The sequence below is a fragment of the Eptesicus fuscus genome, chromosome 5, assembly GCF_027574615.1.
Source record: "Eptesicus fuscus isolate TK198812 chromosome 5, DD_ASM_mEF_20220401, whole genome shotgun sequence".
NCBI classification, from domain to species: Eukaryota; Metazoa; Chordata; class Mammalia; order Chiroptera; family Vespertilionidae; genus Eptesicus; species Eptesicus fuscus.
In genome coordinates, this window is record NC_072477.1 from 74,238,071 (window position 1) to 74,258,042 (window position 19,972).

At 40.9% G+C, this 19,972-nt stretch overlaps 2 protein-coding genes across 2 annotated transcripts; both read left to right on the forward strand.

Moving 5' to 3' along the window:
* The first annotated feature begins 2,621 nt into the window (after window positions 1–2,621).
* LOC103303513 (toll-like receptor 11) lies at window positions 2,622–5,384 on the forward strand. The gene has a single exon (XM_008160511.2). The coding sequence runs from the start codon at window positions 2,622–2,624 to the stop codon at window positions 5,382–5,384; it is 2,763 nt and encodes a 920-aa protein (XP_008158733.2).
* A 6,853-nt stretch (window positions 5,385–12,237) lies between these two features.
* LOC103303514 (olfactory receptor 11H6-like) lies at window positions 12,238–13,245 on the forward strand. The gene has a single exon (XM_008160512.3). The coding sequence runs from the start codon at window positions 12,256–12,258 to the stop codon at window positions 13,243–13,245; it is 990 nt and encodes a 329-aa protein (XP_008158734.2). The 5' UTR covers window positions 12,238–12,255.
* Window positions 13,246–19,972: the final 6,727 nt, after the last annotated feature.

Sequence of the window (19,972 nt, forward strand, 5' to 3'; positions counted from 1 at the left end):
AGGATATGATACAATAGTGAGAACTGAAATCCCCAAACCAGACTGAAAAAGAGGAAATAATAAAATAGAAAAAGTTATTGAGAGGGAAGAGAGAGAACAGTGAACTTTTGGGGAGAAGTTAAGAGCTTAGCAAACCACTCTCCTCTTTGCCCTGGCTGGACCCATGTGGGAGAGAGGGCACAGCCACTGGAGAGGAAAGAACCACAGGAGAAAGGGCTTTTATGCCTTTCCTGCAGGAGAAGGTGAGAAAAAAATCCTGAGAAGTTTCAACTTGTCTCGGCTGCCCTCCATTTCCTCTGCTCAGTGGTAAACAGTACCAGGTAAGTTTTGTGGACAAGGTGGGTGAGCAAGTAGTGAAATTAGCAAGCAAGAAAGCAAAAGTGGGGACCCTCCCCCTACAGTGCCCCTGGCCTTTTTCAGGGGAGGCTGGAGGCCTCAAGCTAGGCAGGGGTTAGACAGAACTTAAGGGGAACATTTGGGTTAAAGTTTGTCACAATCGAACTGTCCAATTGAGGGAATGTCATTGTGGAGCATTTAAGTGCTGCCTCCAGTAATACCATCAACGCTGATTTCCTACGGACAACGGACCACTCCACAACCCACAACCCGGAATTGTTCTGTATCCCTAGGATCTCTGCCCCAAGGCCATGTGTCTTCTTGGTTTGAGATCTATTCCAGATCCTAAAATCTCCCTAAATACTAGATTAGAGAGGCTAATTCAAGAGGAACGGGGCTCGCTATTAGACAAGTCAGGGCCTGCAGTGTGGGCTCAGGAAACAGCCTTTCAAACATTCCAGAGTAGCCACTGAAATAGGACGGTGCAGCATTTGAGCGTATTGAGTGACATTCACAATGAGACCGGTAGTTTTTCAAGGTTGAGTCACCCAGATGACGAATTCCCCAGGCCCTTCTCCTCAGACTTCCTCTGAACTTTTCACTGAAGTCTGAGGCGCATACAGCTATGATGCTCTTAGCTGAAGGAATAGGACTTGCGGAAAGGCAGCTTTATGCGATCACCCAGGCAGGTTACCCTCGTGGCAAACTCAAGGGGAAGTGTCCAAATCCTCCTTTGTCCAAAGACATGAATTCTGAATAATCCCAAACCCTGTCAGGAGGACAGTGCCCTTCACGATGGTTAACTATCTTCTAATTCCCCCCGAGGACCAGTCTGCTCTCCTGCCTCTTCCTATCTTTTCAGTGACCTAGATCGGAGATATATGATTACTGCTCATTTCACGCTAGGGAATTGGAGGCCTTACCATTGGAAAGGAATAGTCAGCAGTGAGAAAGGGTCAGTGGGACCTCCTCCCTCTGCACTATGCTCTGAACACAAAAGTATCACGGCTTTGTTTTTCCCTTTTACTGCGTTTTCTACTTCATTCTCCCACCCACTTTCTCTACTTGCTTTATATTTCACCTGAACTAACTTTTACTCTCTCTTTATAAACTCAACATAAACTCAATGGTAGAATTCATTTGGAATGTTTCTTTAGTCCTGCCTGAGGACTTTTGAGTGCAAAGACCATCAGATTTGGAGGCAGAATACCTGGACTGTAGCCACAGCTCTACCACTTTTACTCCTGTGACCTCGGGCAAGTCACTTAACTTCTTTGACATTTGTGAGTAAAATAAGGATAATATTGGGCCATGTATATTACTTGGCTAAGGATCAAATAAGAGTGTATGTTAAAGAAAGAAAGAAAGAAAGAGAGAGAGAGAGAGAGAGAGAGAGAGAGAGAGAGAGAGAGAGAGAGAGAAAGAAAGAAAGAAAGAAAGAAAGAAAGAAAGAAAGAAAGAAAGAGGAAGGAAGGAAGGAAGGAAGGAAGGAAGGAAGGAAGGAAGGAAGGAAGGAAGAAAGGAAGAAAGAAAGAAAGAAAGAAAGAAAGAAAGAAAGAAAGAAAGAAAGAAAGAAAGAAAGAGTGTGCCCTAACCGGTTTGGCTCAGTGAATAGAGCATCAGCCTGCAGACTGAAGGAACCCAGGTTCGATTCCGGTCAAGGGCATGTACCTTGGTTGTGGGCACATCCCCCGTAGGGGGTTTGCAGGAGGCAGCTCATTGATGTTTCTCTCTCATCAATGTTTCTAACTCTCTATCCCTCTCCCTTCCTCTCTGTAAAAAATCAATAAAATATATATATATATAAATATTTTAAAAAGAGTGTATGTTCAGATCTTATTATGTTTGTATCATTATCATTTGTTTCTCCTCCAATCTACTTTGTAATAAATAAAGTTGCTGCCCAGTCTTGAAAGTAGCCCATTTATAGCTCACAGCTCCCCTCCAAAGAAGTTAGAAACCTGAGCTGATCGTCCCCAGCAGGGGAATTGGGAAGTGACACCAATTTCTCTGCTGAGATCTCTCACACGTTGCAGGCTCTTCTTGCTGGTCTGTCTCTGTTTCATTCTCCACTGGCTTTCTGTCTGCACGGGGGCATAGCTAAGCGCTCAAGCATAGCTTGAGTCCTCTGCTTGGCCAAATGTCTCCTTTATATTGTAATCACAGAACTGTCCCACGCATATTGTGTTTTGTCAGTATCAGAAGGCCCAGACCTGGGATTGTTGGCTTTTGCAGGATTTGACGCTCATCTTCTGTCCCTTCTTTCCCTAGAAGTAGGACCAATGATGGAAAGACCTCGGTTCTTCTTCCCTCTCCTCTCACTCTTACTGCTGGCCTTGATGAGCCTCGGCTTGATGAGCTGGGCATGGACCGCTCCCAACTGCACCATAGGAGACAGCTCCCTATTACCTAACATCTCCTACTACATCCCATTCTGTACCTTGGCCCCAGGACTGCATCTTTTCGCATCATGCTCCAATATTAAAAACCTGGCTCAGACCCTGAGAGCAGTGCCCCGGGATACAGAGGCATTATGTCTCCAGGGCACAGTTACCATCCTGCCTGCAGATGCCTTTGGACACTTCCCCACACTACAGCTCCTGAGACTGCAGCTGGGCCCCATCAGGATTACATCTGGGACATTTCAAGGATTGGGCCAGCTACAGCACCTTTCCTTTGAGCATCAAGCTCCCTGCTGCCTGAGCCTGTTTCTCCCTCCAGATGCACTGGAGCCCCTCGGATTCCTCAACACCCTTTCCTTCCATGGATACTGCCTGAATTATAGCCAGGATGTCCAGTTGCCCATCAGCCTTAGTCATCTAACCCTGAGGCACAGCTGTCTGACAGACCTGCAGGAATTGCAAGGGCTCTTCCCAAACCTTGTCTCTGGCTCCTCACACACACCCAGCCCCAGCCCACGGACTCCCTTCCTGGAGTTGCTGGATCTGTCTGCCAACCTGCAACTGAGCAGTGTGGGTAGCCAGGCTCTGCGTGGCCTCCAGCTCCATTCCCTGAGATTGGATGGCACCCCACTAAGTGCATTAGACCTTTTAGGCTCAGGACTGCTCCACTTGGACTCCCTCTACCTTGTGGGGACCGGTGCAAAAAAACTGCCTGGCAATGTGACAGGTTACTTTGCACTTCGTGCACTTGACCTCGGGAGGAACCAAATCCGGAACCTAGAAGGTGGAGATCTCCGAAGCTGCCACTCCCTGGAACTCCTCAGCCTTCATGCCAATGGCCTTCAGTTACTTCCCTCCAGTTTCCTGAGTGCCCTGCCCCAGCTTCAGAGGCTCAATCTGTCAGTGAATAAGCTGGGCCCAACCTTGGTGCTCCCGGGAGGGCTGGCCAGCTCAAATCTGAGAGTGCTAGATCTGTCTCACAATGAGCTCTGCGTGCTGCCCTGCAGGGCCTTCTCCTCTCTTCCTCAACTCCAGGAGCTCTGGCTGAGTGGTAACAACATCTCCAACTTATCCAGGGAGAGCCTGGAAGGACTGAGGTGGCTGAAGACCCTAGACCTGAGTTGGAACCAAATTAAGATGCTAAAGCCGGACTGGCTCTCCTCTCTTCCTGCCCTTACTTCACTGAACCTCCTGGGCACCCATTTAGAGCATATCTCAGGCAGACAGCTCCAGGGTCCCCTGAAGCTGAGCCATCTGAAGCTGGGTTCCTCTAATATGCTGGCGATCTACCCTCCCTGGCCTCCAGCACTGCTCAGCTTGGAGTTATGGGCAGAGAGTTCTGTAGAGTTTAGGGTCCCCAAGGCAGAACCCTTCTTGTTCTTGGAGAACTTTACCTTACAAACTACCTATATGTTGTTGCATCCGGGCAACGCCACACTCCATTTCCCTTCCCTGCGTCATCTCACTCTGCGAGGCTGCAACACCATCATCTTCTCTCAGCTGAGAGTCTTCCTCGGGCTCCCTCGCCTGGAACACTTGCACTTCTGGTCTGATCACAGTGGCGCGGGAGATCTGCGTCTATCTGGGATGCCCAGGCTGCGAGTGCTGGAGCTGGGGGACTTGGATTTCTTCTATAATGCAAGACCCGTGCAGCTGGAGATGCTACTGAAAGAGCTGCCTCAGTTACAGGTACTGGCATTGAGCAACCTGAACCTCGGGAACCTCTCCGTCTCCAGCTTCAGGGGCTTGGGCCTCCTTCGCCTGTTGCTGCTCAACTCCGAATGGGCCCTGGGGTTGGACAGCAGCCTCCAGGAACTAATCCCCCAGATGCCGCAATATGTTTATTTCTCAGATGTCACCTTCACCTGCCAGTGTGAAAACTCTTGGGTGGGGCCTTGGGCAACACGGGCCCCAAACACTTTTGTGTATGGGCTGGAGAAATCCATCTGCAAGGCCAATGCCTCTGATTACTCCAAGACGCCACTGCTCACCTTCCTTTCTGGTCACTGCTCACATGATTCTGAGTTTCAGGCCTTTCTAACCAGCACCGCTCTGTTGCTCCTGCTGACCTTCCTTGCACTGCTTAGCTGTCCTAAATGGCCCTGGCTTCCCCGCCTGCGGACGCTATTTCATGCCTGGTGGTGGAAATTGGGTGGCCAGCACCCCAGAAATCAATTCCACTATGATGTCTTCATATCCTATTGTGAGCAGGACCAAGCCTGGGTGCTGGAAGAACTGGTTCCTGCGCTGGAGCAGCCTCTTCCAGATGGCGAGGGCTTGAGGCTATGCTTGCCTGAGAGGGACTTTGGGGTTGGGCAGGACAGGATGGATGCTACGGCCGCCAGCATGGAGAGCAGCAGAGCCACCCTCTGTGTGCTCAGCCACCAGGCCCTGGGAAGCCCCTGGTGCAGTCTGGAGTTGAGGATTGCCACCCACAACTTGGTGGCCAAGCCTGGGACTGCTTGCCTTCTGCTCCTGTTTCTGGAACCTATTGATCGGCGGCAGCTGCATAGCTACCACCGCCTGGGCCGGTGGCTGCGGAAGGAAGATTACTTTGATTTGTCCCAAGGGAGGGTTGAGTGGGATGCCTTCTGTGAACAGCTCCGGAAAAGGCTAAGGAAAGCTGGGCAAGAGAGAGAGGACTAGGGACTCTGGAAAGGAGTTTCAGCCAAGCCAGAGGACTCCCAGCAGGGACCTGGACCCAGCACATCTCGGGAGGGCAGGCTCAGAAGGCAGTGCTCTACAGGCAATGCTCAGCTCAAGCCGACTTGCCACACTAAAAATGATACGCGGAGAAACCAAATCCCAATGGGATAACATGTCAGCACTTGGAAACGAGATATTCATTCAAAAAACAGTTGTGATACCTGCTAGTCCTCTGAACACAAGGCATCCCCTAAAAAATAATACATAAAATGTTTTTTAGAACCACGTCTGCATTTCACATAATAAATTCATTCTGCCCCATGAAAGTAATGTATTTGCTTGTTTGGTTAAAAAAAAAAAAAGTACTTTATTCTAGTGGAATGGGGCAAGAATCAATGAGGTATTTGTGTTGAAGCTAAATTGAAGCCATATTTTCAATTCACCAAAGATCCAAAATTTCGAAGAGGCTCTCACAATAACAGTCTTTAATGGGGAGAACAATAGTTTTGATTCTATATTACTTGTGAGGAATCTGAGTACATAAAATTTACGTGATTTATGACCTTGGTGCAGCTGTATATCACGAAGTTTGGCTTTGGCCCCAGTTCCTCTGAGTCACATCCATGTCTACGTTCTCCACTCTGTCTTTCAGTTATCTCTAACCAATGACAACTTACCTTCCTACAAAGTTAAAGCAGGCAAACAGCTTCCCCTGCCCTCAAATCTGTCAAAGCAAAGGCACCAAATAAACTTGTGTGTGCTACTGCCACCTCGTGGTCATATCTGTTTTCCTTGTTCAGTTGGGGAACACCAACCCCCCTTCTCCCCCCTCCGCCCCCCCCCCCCCCGCCTTGCCGCCCCCCCCCCCTCCGCCACCCACCCCCAGTCTTTGGCTCATTGAGTGAAAGAGTTCCACACTTTTTTTTTCTTTTTCAGGAAAAAATAACAATTTCTTCAGTTAACAGCAGACTATTTGTAGTCCCATGGCATAATTCTGGGATTTTGCTGACCAATCCGCAATCCAGAATTCCTTCCAGAATTCCTTCCCCCCTTTGTCTGCTGTCAACTAATGATCCTTAGAAAATACGGTTCATTTTAGTCAGTGTTGATGAAAACCTCAAGTTCTCATTAACCTTACTGTTTCCCATCACATGTTTGTTTGTTTGTTTTATTTCATTGACGTTATCTGAATAGTTTTCTTTTTTTCTTGACACATCTTAGATTCATATAATGGAATTTCAGTATTAAAAGAAATTTGCTTCTGATGCTTAAATCCTTTCTACTACTTTCCCAGCCTGTATCGAACAAAGTCATGATATAAAGTAGTCTTCTGAAGCAGCCTGTGCCATCACTGGGTAGGTTTCTCTGTAAGAAAGTCATCCTCCATATTGAGTTACAGGGTGTTTCCCTATAACTTTTAACTATTACTTTTAATTCTGAACTTCAGGGATCAAATGGCACAAATTGTATTGCTCTTAAATAATTACCCTTCCACTGTTCCAATAGAACAAAGGAATTGTATTGTTCTTAAATAACCACCCTCCCTTTATTTCAGCAATTTAAATACCCCAGTCCCTTCCACTGTTACTCATTTTTCGTACTTCTCAGCCCCTCTAAGTCCAAGTGCACTGCAGTTTGCCCAGGTACTGCTTAACCCCAGAACTTGTAAAGGCACAGTGTCTGATCTCTGTAGAATCAAACAGGATGAGATCATTCCCTCCATTTATACATTCTGAAGTCACATTGTGGCAAAAAAAAAACAATGTTGACTCAAATGTTTGATTTGCTTTTCTTTGGCTCAATTGAGATTAAAAGGACAAATTCACAAAACAAGTGAGGCAGTAGTTGACAGTCAAGTCCTCATGAAACTAATGCAAAAATCCCAACATTACCACAGCAGACTTGGGGCTGGGATATGTATAGAATTATGGAAAGAATAGAATAGATGAAGTGAGTCTTTGAAGTGTTTTATAAATTACTATAGGTGCAGTGTATGAAAACGTGCACTCAGGCGGTCCCTCAGCCTGGCCTGTGCCCTCTCACAGTCTGGGAGCTCTCAGGGGATGTCCGACTGATGCAGGGAGCAGGCCTAAGCCGGCAGTTGGACATCCTTAGAGCTGCCGCAGAGGCGGGAGAGGCTCCCACCACAGCTGCTGCGCTCGCCAGCCATGAGCCTGGCTTCTGGCTGAGCAGCGCTCCCGCTGTGGGAGTGCACTGACCATCAGGGGGCAGCTCCTGCATTGAGCGTCTGCCCACTAGTGGTCAGTGTGTGTCATATGACCGGTTGGTCTGTCATTCAGTCAATTTGCATATTAGCCTTTTGTTATATAGGAAGGACTTGCATTAACTAACTTCTGCCTTTCTATTCTTGGGATTTGTAGAACCCTTTGCTTTTACATCTTCACTTCTAAATCCAATATCATATCTTCTGTGGGAAAACACAGCTGCCTTACTATATATATATATATATATATATATATATATATATAGAGAGAGAGAGAGAGAGAGAGAGAGAGAGAGAGAGAGAGAGACTTCTGCTTATAGTTCAGGTTATTTTTTTATTCATGTGTCTATATTTGTATAGTTCATATTCTGCTCTAAGGCTTAAGGCCAACTTATTCTTCAGCTTAGACCCAAGCCTCATCATCTTTCCTGATTCCCCTGGAGGTTGGACCAATTTAGACCTCAGTTAAAGGAATACTTTCTGAGAACTGGCCAAAATGTTCTCATTGTTGTCCCTAGCTGAGGCCACTGGGGAAAGTTGGGTAACCCAGGAGGGTCAGAAAGAAACCTTGACATGTTTATTAAAAAGTGTACATGGCCTGGAGCTCAGCGGAAGGCTTATGTGCTCACAGAGTGCTCTGGGCACCACCCCTCCAAGATGGGCTGCCCAGGACAGAGCAGCCATGGCTCAGAATGTGTTGGCCACGTACTCTCCTTTAGAGGTAGGGGTGTAATTGGTCCTTCCCAGATCAGGAAAGACCACAGTGCCCTTTACAACTGCATGTAACTATCTTTTCATCCTGTTTAAACAATATGCTCATTCTGTAAGCGTCAAGTAATTGCTATTCTTGATATTACTTTCCAAGTAATATCTCACCCCCTTTTGAAAGCCTTCTAAAAAACTTGGATGCCAGCACCATTGTGTTGGTTTTGCCGCACACTTTCTCCTGCTGAAATGAGAGAACAAGAAAACTGAGGCTGACTGCACTGTCTGGGAAAGAGAAACCCAAATTTGGATGTCTGCCCTCTACTGGATTCTGTAATTCTCAAACAACAGCTTCAGGTAAGGCACAGCTTAGATTATATATAATGTCTTTTTCATCTTCCTCTAAAAGTGTTGTATTTTCTCCACATAAAATGTAAATTAGGGTTAAAAAGGTGAAAAGTATCCAGAAAATAGTCATGGTATGAAAAGTACAGCATAGGGAATATAATCAATACTATTGTAATAACTATGTATGGTGTCAGATGGGTACTAGGTTTATTGGTGTGATTACTTAATAAGGTACATAAATCTGTAATCATTATGTTGTACACCTAAAACTAATATAATATTGTATGTCAACTATAATTGAAAAATAATTTAAAAAAATAAAGTTAGTCTAAGATTGAAAAAAAATGTAAATTAGCTTTCCTATATTAGAAGTTGATTAGATTCTCAACTATATAACATAATCTCCAGAATCAATTCTGGTCTCAATAAATGTTGTTATATATGTTTTATTTATAAGTATTTAAGTAAATATATTTAATAAAAATAACAATATTTTACTTGACTTCAGATATTAACTGAACTAAAAACCACATAAGCCAGGAAAAATTGTGGAATGGCAACTTTATTCTATAACTTATTACTTATTCAAGTAATATATACCAGATTTCCTAAACTCTGAACATGGGGCAGAAGAAAACATCAGGCAATAAGAGAAGAACATTTTTCTATTAAAGCACATTGGCTAGCTACATGGGAAGTAAATGTCAGTTACAGACTATCCCCACATGGTCTTTAAGAGGGAGCAATCTAAAACAGTTCACTTACCTATTTAAAATAAGAGGAGAAGATTATAAAAGCATTCAATAGTAATATTTAAAGATATGGACAACCAGTTATAGAAACAGACAGAAGACAGCAAAAAGCAGTGCGTATCCTGGTACATACACACATACACACCCTTAGAGCATGATTACAACTTAGCAACAGTAAGAAAGCACGGAGCACAACTGGCGTGGATAAAGGGGACACAAAGAAAGATGAAGCGATTCAGAGAGAGAGGTAGCTTGGATGGCATTGCCTGAAGTAGGCTCCTGTCATGGATATCCTCCTGTTTACTTAGACTGAGGTGTAGCCCCCTAGCAAAGTCCTTGTTACCTTGCTTTTCTTTTTATTTGTTTGGGAAGTGGGGGGGTTACTTGTTTGTTTTTGTTAGTAAACTGGAGATTTCAATCTTTGTATTCTTTTTTTTTTCTTTTTTCCCCTCAGTCCGAGCAATTGTTTTCCTATTTGGTTACATATAGGGCATGTTCATTGATTAAGAAAACAAATATTTAGTAAATACCTGTAATATACCAGACACTGACCTTGATTCTGGGAATAATTCAATGAGCAAAAAATGTCCCCCTCCTCTTATTTCCAGGTGGTTGAGACCAAAAATACATACTAAGTATATAATACAATGCCATGTGGTGATATGTGCTTTGAAGAAAACTAAAGCAGGATTGGAAAACAGGGTAGCAAAGATGGGCTAAACTGGGATGACCTCTCTGAGTCTCTGATTTTTACCAGAAATCTGAATAAGGCCAAGTAAGGCATGTGACTATTAGTGAGGAAGAGAGAGAGAGATTACAGGCATCGGTATGGGCCACACTTAGCATAGTCAAGTATCAGCGGCTGGAGAAGGAAAAGTGGTAAGCAATGAGGGCATGGAGGAAGGCCTCATTGTCTGTATAGACTGGGTAAAGAATTTTGGACTTATCCTAAGTGCGTTTAATTGGAAGCAAGTAATTGACATCAGATTTTAAAAATTATCCATCTAGGTACTATGCAGGTAATAGTCTCTAAGTATACTAGTATAAGTATGGAAATAGGTAAGTTAAGAGGCATTGGCAGTAGTTTGAGGATTTAATGCTGAAAGCTGATGGGACTGCTAAAAACTATTCAGATTCTGAATGTTTTGAACATGAAGCCTAATGGATTTGTTGATGGTGCTGATGTAGAGTGTTGGGAGAGGTGGTAAAGATGTAGTCAACGTTTATGGCCTGAGCAACTGAGCAAATGGAGGTGCCATTTAATGATGTGGCAAAGCAGTAGGAGTCAATCAGTTTGAGTCAATCATTTAGAAATGGCAATATGCCCATTTCTAAACTTTCAAAAGTTGTGTTTTAGTTATGTTATATTCCAATATGCCCATTTCTAAACTTTCATATTGTGTTTTAGTTATGTTATATTCCAAACAGAGATGTTGAGTAAGAAATTGGGTGGATAAATCCAGGTTGCAGAAGAGACTTTATAGGTAGGGAGACGAAATTCGGCTTCATCCCACATGGATGGTTTTTATGTCAAGGGCTAGATGACAGATCACATACAGGGAGAACAAGTAGGAGAAGGAAAATATCAAGGATTTGGTCCTACAAAACACATTTATAGGTCAGGTAAACCAGGAGGAACTCTACATAGGAGCCTCAGATAATGTGTGTGTGTGTGTGTATATAATATATATGTGTGTGCATATATACATATATGTACATATGTGCATACATATATATGTATACAGTATGTGGATATACATATTATGTATATGTGTGTTTATATGTGAGAGAGAGAAATGAGAATGAGTAGTCCATGGACAGTAATGTAATTCAAATCCCAGAGTGCTTTCAATGATGTAACACTGTAGTTTTATTTTGTTTGCTCTAGGTGGCAAAATGTAGATATTGTCACGAGGTATTTTACAAGTATCTGATAAGTTACAACTGAGGACTGAAGCCTGTGTACTGTAGTAAAGGTGAATTTCAGTTAAAAGAGAACCATGTTGGTTTGTAGTCTGAACCTCGTTCATTCACACCAATTTCATGTAAAATGTTTATTTAAGATGACACTGCATGGAGCTTACTCCTCTTCAGCAACAAGATTTTAACTGCAAAGAGGACCAATGTAAAAGTAAAGAGTATTTTATAGAATTGTGTATATGTCACTAAACACAATTTAGTGAGAGAAATTAACAATGAAAATTGTGGAATTTCTTTCATGGAATCTTTCCAAATAAGAGGGCACACAAATGTTGGGATTGACCTTGCTGTAAACAATCACTGATTAAAGGTTATTTTCCTTATCTCTTTTCCAACATTCCTAATACTACCTAGAAAGAAACCCTATATGAAACTATGCATATGATAGCATTAAGAATTGCCATTGTAAACAAACTCTTCTTTGTGGCTATTCATTCTTGCAATGTTTTCTTCTGTTAACACGGGGCTTAAACTGTACAATTGTTTGAACCTCCCTATGTTGGGCCCAGATTGATGTTTCTGAATGAGTTTAAAAGCCTCTGAATGGCAAGAGAGCATCTACCTTATTTTATGTAGTGTTGAGGATACCAAACACAGGCAGGTATTTAATGGATCATTATGGGCATGGTGATCACAATGGTAAGGCTGTAATAAGCACCACCCCCCCCCCGCAAGTTTTTTATTTTCTCCCACGACTGGTGTCACATTAGGACAAAGAATGCTGAAAAATCTTTAAGTAATCTAAAACTATGGTGCTAACTGAATTGTAAAGAAATGCAGAGAACATCTTAATGAGAAAATTTCTGTAGAGTAATTTGTAACATGGCAATGTCTTGTTATTGCGATTTTAGGAGAGAAAAACATGGAAAACCTCGGAAGGAATAATAACTCTGACCCTGTGAGCATATTCATTCTTCTTGGATTCCCTTGTACCTGGGAGATCCAGGTCCTCCTCTTCTCACTCTTCTCTGTGATCTACGTCCTAACGCTCATTGGGAACCTTTGCATTATCTGTGCAGTGCGGTGGGACCACCATCTTCACACACCCATGTACATCCTGCTGGCCAATTTTTCATTCCTGGAGATCTGGTATGTCACTTCTACTGTCCCCAATATGCTAGCCAACTTTCTCTCTGAGACCAACACCATCTCCTTCTCTGGCTGCTTCCTCCAGTTCTACTTCTTCTTCTCCATGGGCACCACTGAGACCTTCTTCTTGTCTGCCATGGCCTTTGACAGGTACCTTGCCATCTGCAGGCCCCTGCACTACCCCACTGTCATGACAGTTCCACGCTGCATCAGAATGGCAGCCTGCTGCTGGGTGTGTGGCTTCTCCTGTTTTCTCCTCCCAGTTTATCTCATCTCCCAGCTTCCTTTTTGTGGCCCCAATATTATTGATCATTTTTTATGTGACCCAGGACCCCTTATGAAGTTGTCCTGTGTGCCAGCTCCTGCCACTGAGATCACCTGTGCCGTCTTTAACTCGGTCCTGATTTTCTCCACCTTCCTCTTCATTACCGGCTCCTACGCCCTCGTGATCAGAGCTGTGCTGAAGGTCCCCTCAGCAGAAGGCCGGCAGAAGGCCTTCTCCACCTGTGGCTCCCACCTGGCCGTGGTGTCCCTGTTCTATGGCTCAATCATGGTGATGTATGTGAGCCCAACAGCAGGCAATCCAGCAGGGATTCAGAAAATTGTGACTTTATTTTATTCTGTGTTAACTCCATTTTTCAATCCCTTGATCTACAGCCTCCGGAATAAGGAAATAAAGAAGGCCCTGAGAAAACTGCTGAGGATTGTGAGATTTGGTCAAAGAACTAGAATCCAAGAACTAGAATCTAGTCTCAAGAACTAGAATCCATATATGTGCAGTACATATAGTGATATAAAATTAGAGGAGGTTAATAGTCTTGAGTAAATTTGAGAGACAAATATGTTTCCTATATTTCCTGGAATATATTTAGGGATGCGTTTCAATAAAGCAAGTAATAAACAAGATCTTACCAGACTTTTCATAAATTATTTATTTGTACTAAGCTTCACTGTATTGATATTCCTGTGTATATCATATGAAAACAGAAAAATGCCAGATATTCTCAGGCATTTTTGAAGAAGAAAAAACATATACAATCCAAAGGTCAACTGGTCCATTACTATCTTTTGCAGATTTCAGTAAATTTGTCTTCAGCCCCCAGTTTCATAGTGATTAAATGTCCAGAGTCCTCATCACTATCTACTTATACACCCCCACACACACACACACACACACACACACGTACATGCACACACATGCACCATACAAGCATGGTAATGTGCTTCTCCTCCCACTCCTGAATCTACCTGCTGTCTTGATCAATCACACCAATCTGGATGTGAGACTCATACCCTCCAACATTTTATCTAAAACCCAAACTCATTCCAGCTCTGTGTGAGTTTATTAGCGTGACTGCAGGTTGGGGCGAGGGAAAGTCAGAGGAAGCGCCACCATGATGAACACCCATCAATCTCTCATAGTACACCTGAAGCTGCCTTTTCCTATCTTCCTCATCCTCTTCTCACCACCCACAAGAGTCGCCAGAACATCTTTTTTTATATATTTTTTTATTTCTTTATTGATTAAGGTATTACATATGTGTCCTTATTACCCCATTACCCCCCACCTCCCATTCATGCCCCCACCCCCCTGTTGTCTGTGTCCATTGATTAGGCTTATATGCATGCATATAAGTCCTCTGGTTGATCTCTCCCCATTACCTCCACTGTCCCCTACCTTCCCTGAGGTTTGACGTTCTGATTGATGTTTCTCTGTCTCTGAATCTGTTTTTGTTCATCAGTTTATGTTGTTCATTATATTCCACAAATGAGATCATGTGATATTTATCTTTCTCTGCCTGGCTTATTTCACTTAGCATAATGCTCTCCATCTCCATCCATGTTGTTGCAAATGGTAAGAACTCCTTCTTTTTTACCACAGCATAGTATTCCATTGTGTAGTACCACAGTTTTTTAATCCACTCATCTGCTGATGGGTATTTGGGCTGTTTCCAAATCTTAGCTATGGTGAATTGTGCTGCTATGAACATAGGGGTGCATATATCCTTTCTGATTCGTGTTTCTAGTTTCTTGGGATATATTCCTAGAAGTGGGATTACTGGGTCAAATGGGAGTTCCATTTTTAGTTTTTTGAGGAAACTCCATACTGTTCTCCACAGTGGCTGCACCAGTCTGTATTCCCACCAGCAGTGCACGAGGGTTCCTTTTTCAGGCTCTATGTGGGATGATAGCATGACTTATTTTAAAACTTGGGTGCAGGGCCAAAGCTAGTCTATGAACTCGTTACATAAATCACAAAAATAACAAAGTAGCCCTAACTGGTTTGGCTCAGTGGATAGAGCATCAGCCTGCGGACTGAAGGGTCCTAGGTTCGATTTCTGTCAAGGACACATGCCCAGGTTACAGGCTTGATCCCCAGTAGGGGGTGTGCAGGAGGCAGCCAATCAATGATTCTCTCTTATTATTGATGTTTGTATCTCTCCCTTCCTCTTTCTGAAATCAATAGGGGACAGTCGCAACTCCTTCTACTGAACAGATTCCCTTATGCCAGGAACAACTTGTAGAGTCTTATCTAATATCCCTTGGTAGAGGAGAGAAGAAGTGAGCCACAGGCAGCCTTTCCACATTCTTTCTTAGAGGTTTTGAAAGAAGGGAGAAGGTAAGTATTTAACCCCCCAACTCCCCTAAAAGAAAGACGGAGAAGAAGCTAGGGATTAAACACAGCACACCAATACTCACCATATATCTCTTAAATTGAAACTCAGAATTTGCTCTCATCCTAGTACTTTTTTTTTTTTTTTTACCAAAGACCAGTAAATATTGGATGTGAATTCTCATAAAAATAATTTCAAAAGTTATTAAAATCAATAAGAAAATGTAAAATGATGGCCAGATGCAAAGTAAGTCTATAAAAGATAATAATCAGGAAGAAAATATAATGGAAGTAAAAGGCCATTTATAATAACAATGAAAATGTAAAACACCTCTAAATAAATTCATCAAAGAGGAGTGAAGTGTATGAGAAGAAAACTGTGAATACCTTGAAACAGTAAAATAAAAACATTAATAAATGGAGATATCTACCATGTTTCTAAATGTAATGAGTAAATGTTGTAAATTTGTCATTTCTTCTCAAATAAATTTATAAATTTAATGAAAATAAAGTAATAATATTAGAATTATACTTATTCAAATGTTCACTAATTGGAGAGTAGTTAAGTGAATTATCATATGTCCAAATTATAGAATAACATACAGATATTAAAAATCATGTTTTAAAATATATTTGATGAGTTGGGAAAATGCTCACACTATAATGTTGTTTAATTTTTATTTTTCCAAAATAAAAACTTACATAATTGTTTCCAAACTTATTTTGTAATTAAGAAAATACAGGAAGAAGCATGAACAGACTGTTGAACCTCAGAAGGAAGACAGAAGAGGGTGTGTGGGAAGAGAACAACCAATGAACTTGTGACCTCTTGATTCATGGTTGACACTCAACCACTGAGCCCACTGGCTGGGCTATAAAGCAAATCTTGATGGACATAAAAGGAGAGATCAATAGGAATACAGTCATAGTAGGAGATCTATCCCATTGGCATCATTGAAACAATGGCTTTAAATGACATACTGGATGGATTTAATTAATTTTTAGAGCATTTCACCTCAAAGCAGCAGAATATACATTTTTCAATTACAAATGGCATATTTTCCAGGGTAGACCACATGTTGGACCACAAAACAAATCTTAATAAATGTAAGAAGATTGAAATCATATCAAGCATCTTCTGCAACCACAATAGTAAGAAACTAGAAATCAGTTACACTAAAAAAAAAAAAAAAAAAAAACCTGAAAAACACACAAACACATTGAGGTTAAATAACATGTTACTAAAAAATAAATGGGTTTTGCCCAGCTGGTGTGGCTCAGTGGTTGATCATCACTCCAAAAACCAGGAGGTCACATTTCAATTCCCAGTCAGGGCACATGCCTGGATTGCAGTCTCGATCTCCAGTAGCGGGCATGCAGGAAGCAGCTGATCAATGATTCTCTCTCATCATTGATGTTTCTATCTTTCCCTTCCTCTTTCCAAAATCAATAAAAAATATATTAAATAAATAAATAAATAAACAAACAGATTAACAATGAGATCAAGAAAAAAAACAAGATACCTTGAGACAAATGAAAATGACTATTGTGCTAAGCAAAATAAGGCAGTTAGAGAAAGACAAATATCACATGACCTCACATATGTCGAATTTAATGAACAAAATAAACTGATAAACAAAATAGGTCCAAAGTCATGGATGTATGGAACAGAATAACAGATCTCAATGGGAAGGGAGGTGGAAGGGATGGCAATAGATTAACTAAAGATCATATATGCATAACCATGGACACAGACAATAGTGTGGGTGAAGTGGGGGTTGGGTGGAGGGGGGCAGAAAGGGGAACACCTGTAATACTGACAATAATACATTTTTTAAAAAGAAAAAACACAATGATCCAAACTCTATAGACACAGCAAAAACAGCCCTAAGAGGAAAATTCATAGCATTACAGGTTTACCTCAAGAAATGAGAAAAATCTCAAATAAATAATCTTACATTTCTTAAAGGAGCTAGAAAGAGAACAGCAAACAAAGCCCAAGGTGAGTATAAAGAAGTAAATAATAAAGACCAGAGCAGAAATAAACAAAAGAGCGTTGAAAAATATATGCATCCCATGTTCATTGCAGCATTATTCATAATGGCAAAAATGTGGAAACAACCTAAGTGTCCATCTACAGATGAATGGATAAAGAAGATATATATAACAGAATATTATTCAGCCATAAGAAGGAAATCCTACCATTTGTGACAACATAGATGGACCTTAAAGGCATTATACTAACTGAAATAAGTCAGACAGAGAAAAAAATATTGTATGATATCACTTGTTTGTATAATCTTAAAAAGTTGAATGGAAACAAAGAGCAGATTTGTGGTTGCCAGAGGTGTGGGATATGGGAAATGGGGGAATGTTTGTCAAAAAATACAAACTTGCAGTTATGAGTAAGTTTGAGGGACTTAATATAGATCCTGGTGATTATTGTCAACAACACTGTATTATATGCTTAAAGTTGCTAAAAGAGAATATCTTTACTATCTCACCACAAAATAGAAATGATAATTCTGCAAAGTGATGGAGGTGTTAGCTAATGCTATGGTGGTAATTATTTTGCAGTATATATGTATATCAAATACACTATACATCTTAAACTCACATATTGTTATATGTCAATTATCTTTCTATAAATCTAGAAAAAAAACTTTTTAAATAAAAAAAGAGTATAATGGAGTGCAAATGTTATAAAAAGAAGAAATGGAGATAATGGACTGGGTACCACACAGGGGGCATTCTCCCCAGTTTACACTTCTCTAGCACACTGGCCTCCCTGCTCTTTCCCTGACATGACAAACACACTCCTACCTCTTTTTTTTTTTTTTAATATATTTTATTGATTTTTTACAGAGAGGAAGAGAGAGGGATATAGAGTTAGAAACATCGATGAGAGAGAAACATCGATCAGCTGCCTCCTGCACACCCCCCTACTGGGGATGTGCCCGCAACCAAGGTACATGCCCTTGACCGGAATCGAACCTGGGACCCTTGAGTCCGCAGGCCGACGCTCTATCCACTGAGCCAAACCGGTTTCGGCCACACTCCTACCTTTTGTTCCTAGAATTAGTTATTCCTTCTGCTGAAAATCCCTCTCCATGTTCTTCATTTTTTCAAGCCTCTGCTCAAATGTTAATGTCTCTGTTAGGCTTTCCTTAAAACCATATTTAAAAGTCTAAGTCCTGCTCTAGCTGGTTTGGCTCACTAGATAGAGCGTAGGCCTGTGGACTGAAGGGTCCCGGATTTGATTCCAGTTAAGGACATGTATCTGAGTTGCTGGCTCAATCCCCAGTGGGAGGCATTCAGGAGACAGCCAATCAATGATTCTTGTCATTGACATTTCTATTTCTCTCTACCTTTTTCTCCGAAATCAATACAAATATATTTTTAAAGTATTTTTAGAAAGTCCAAGTCCTGCCCATTTCCAATCCATCTCATTTCTACACTTCATTTTTCTCAAATGAAAAATATATATAATACCTTTTATTTTTATTTTTTAAATTTCTTTATTGATTAAGTAAAGGCAGATATATATATATATATATATATATATATATATATGTATGTATGTATATATATAGATATATATAATACACTTATTCATTTACTCATTTTATTTATTTTCTGTTGCTTTTCTCCCCGCCCCCCATTGAATTTTTCTAGGTAAGCAGGATTTTTTTTCTATTTTGTTTACCCTACTATATCTCTAGTACCTGTTGAGCACTCTATAAACATTATTAAATAGCCTATACAAGTCTTAGCACTTAAAATGTCATTTTTCTATCATAAAATTGCAACTGCAATGTCTCTAAGTAACAAATTTTAGAATAATAGTTAATAAAGAACTGTTTTTTTCTTCTTCAAAATATAAATGGTGAACTTAATGGTACATCTTTTTGTTGTAACTATTACAGCAAACTATTACTATTTCATTATTCCCTAGGAACCTTTTACAATGCCTGGTTACTAGAAGCACAAGAGATGATAAGAAGCTAGTTTGGTAAGCACATTATTCCTCAGGGATAGCAGGGCTTGGGATTTCATTATAATTAAATAAAATTCAAAACTATCTCATCTGTTGAACAGATACTTTAAAAATACCAGGGAAAGGCTCCCAGATCTCAAAAGCCATGACAAGGAAATAAATTTAGATGAAACCTTCATCTATGCTTTCATCTTTACAATAAATATGAGTTTTCAATCTGGGAAGAAAAAATTTTTTTTAATTTACTCTTTGCAACTCATGGAAGGTTACACACTGGATCATCCAATTCTGCAGAAGTTCCTCACATGCTTTTCACTCTGTGGGGTAACATTTTATTCCCCCTTTCTGACTTCTCTTCTTAGCCTGTATTCAAGGAGTGAGTTAAAACTTTGCATGCCCAATTATAAGAGCTGACTTTTCTGCATAAGTAAATTTACTGGGAACTGCTTTCTTCTTGTTCTGAAAGTGTAAATATCTGGTTAAAAACAAATTCAGACAGAAAAGTTTTAAAATATTAATTATTCTCTTGTTTTTGAATCTTTGGAAGTGCATTCATATAGCTTTCTTATCCTTTTTAAATATTAATGGCTATTGTTTACAAAGAGACCTGGAGATTTTATGTAAAAATGTATAACTAATAAATTTCTGGAGGAGGATTTATTATCAATATTACAATCAATTTTTTCTCAATATAGAAAATATGACAAATTTCTGATACCACTCATATCATATCTCTCCAATACATATATTGCTCTTAATTAAATGTATTGTTAATAAGATTATGTGATATAACTCTTCCTTTAATGACAAAACCATTCAGTATCTGCATGCTCTCTGTTTCTTGAATTTATAGTATCTTCTTTGGATTGTGACTTTCTA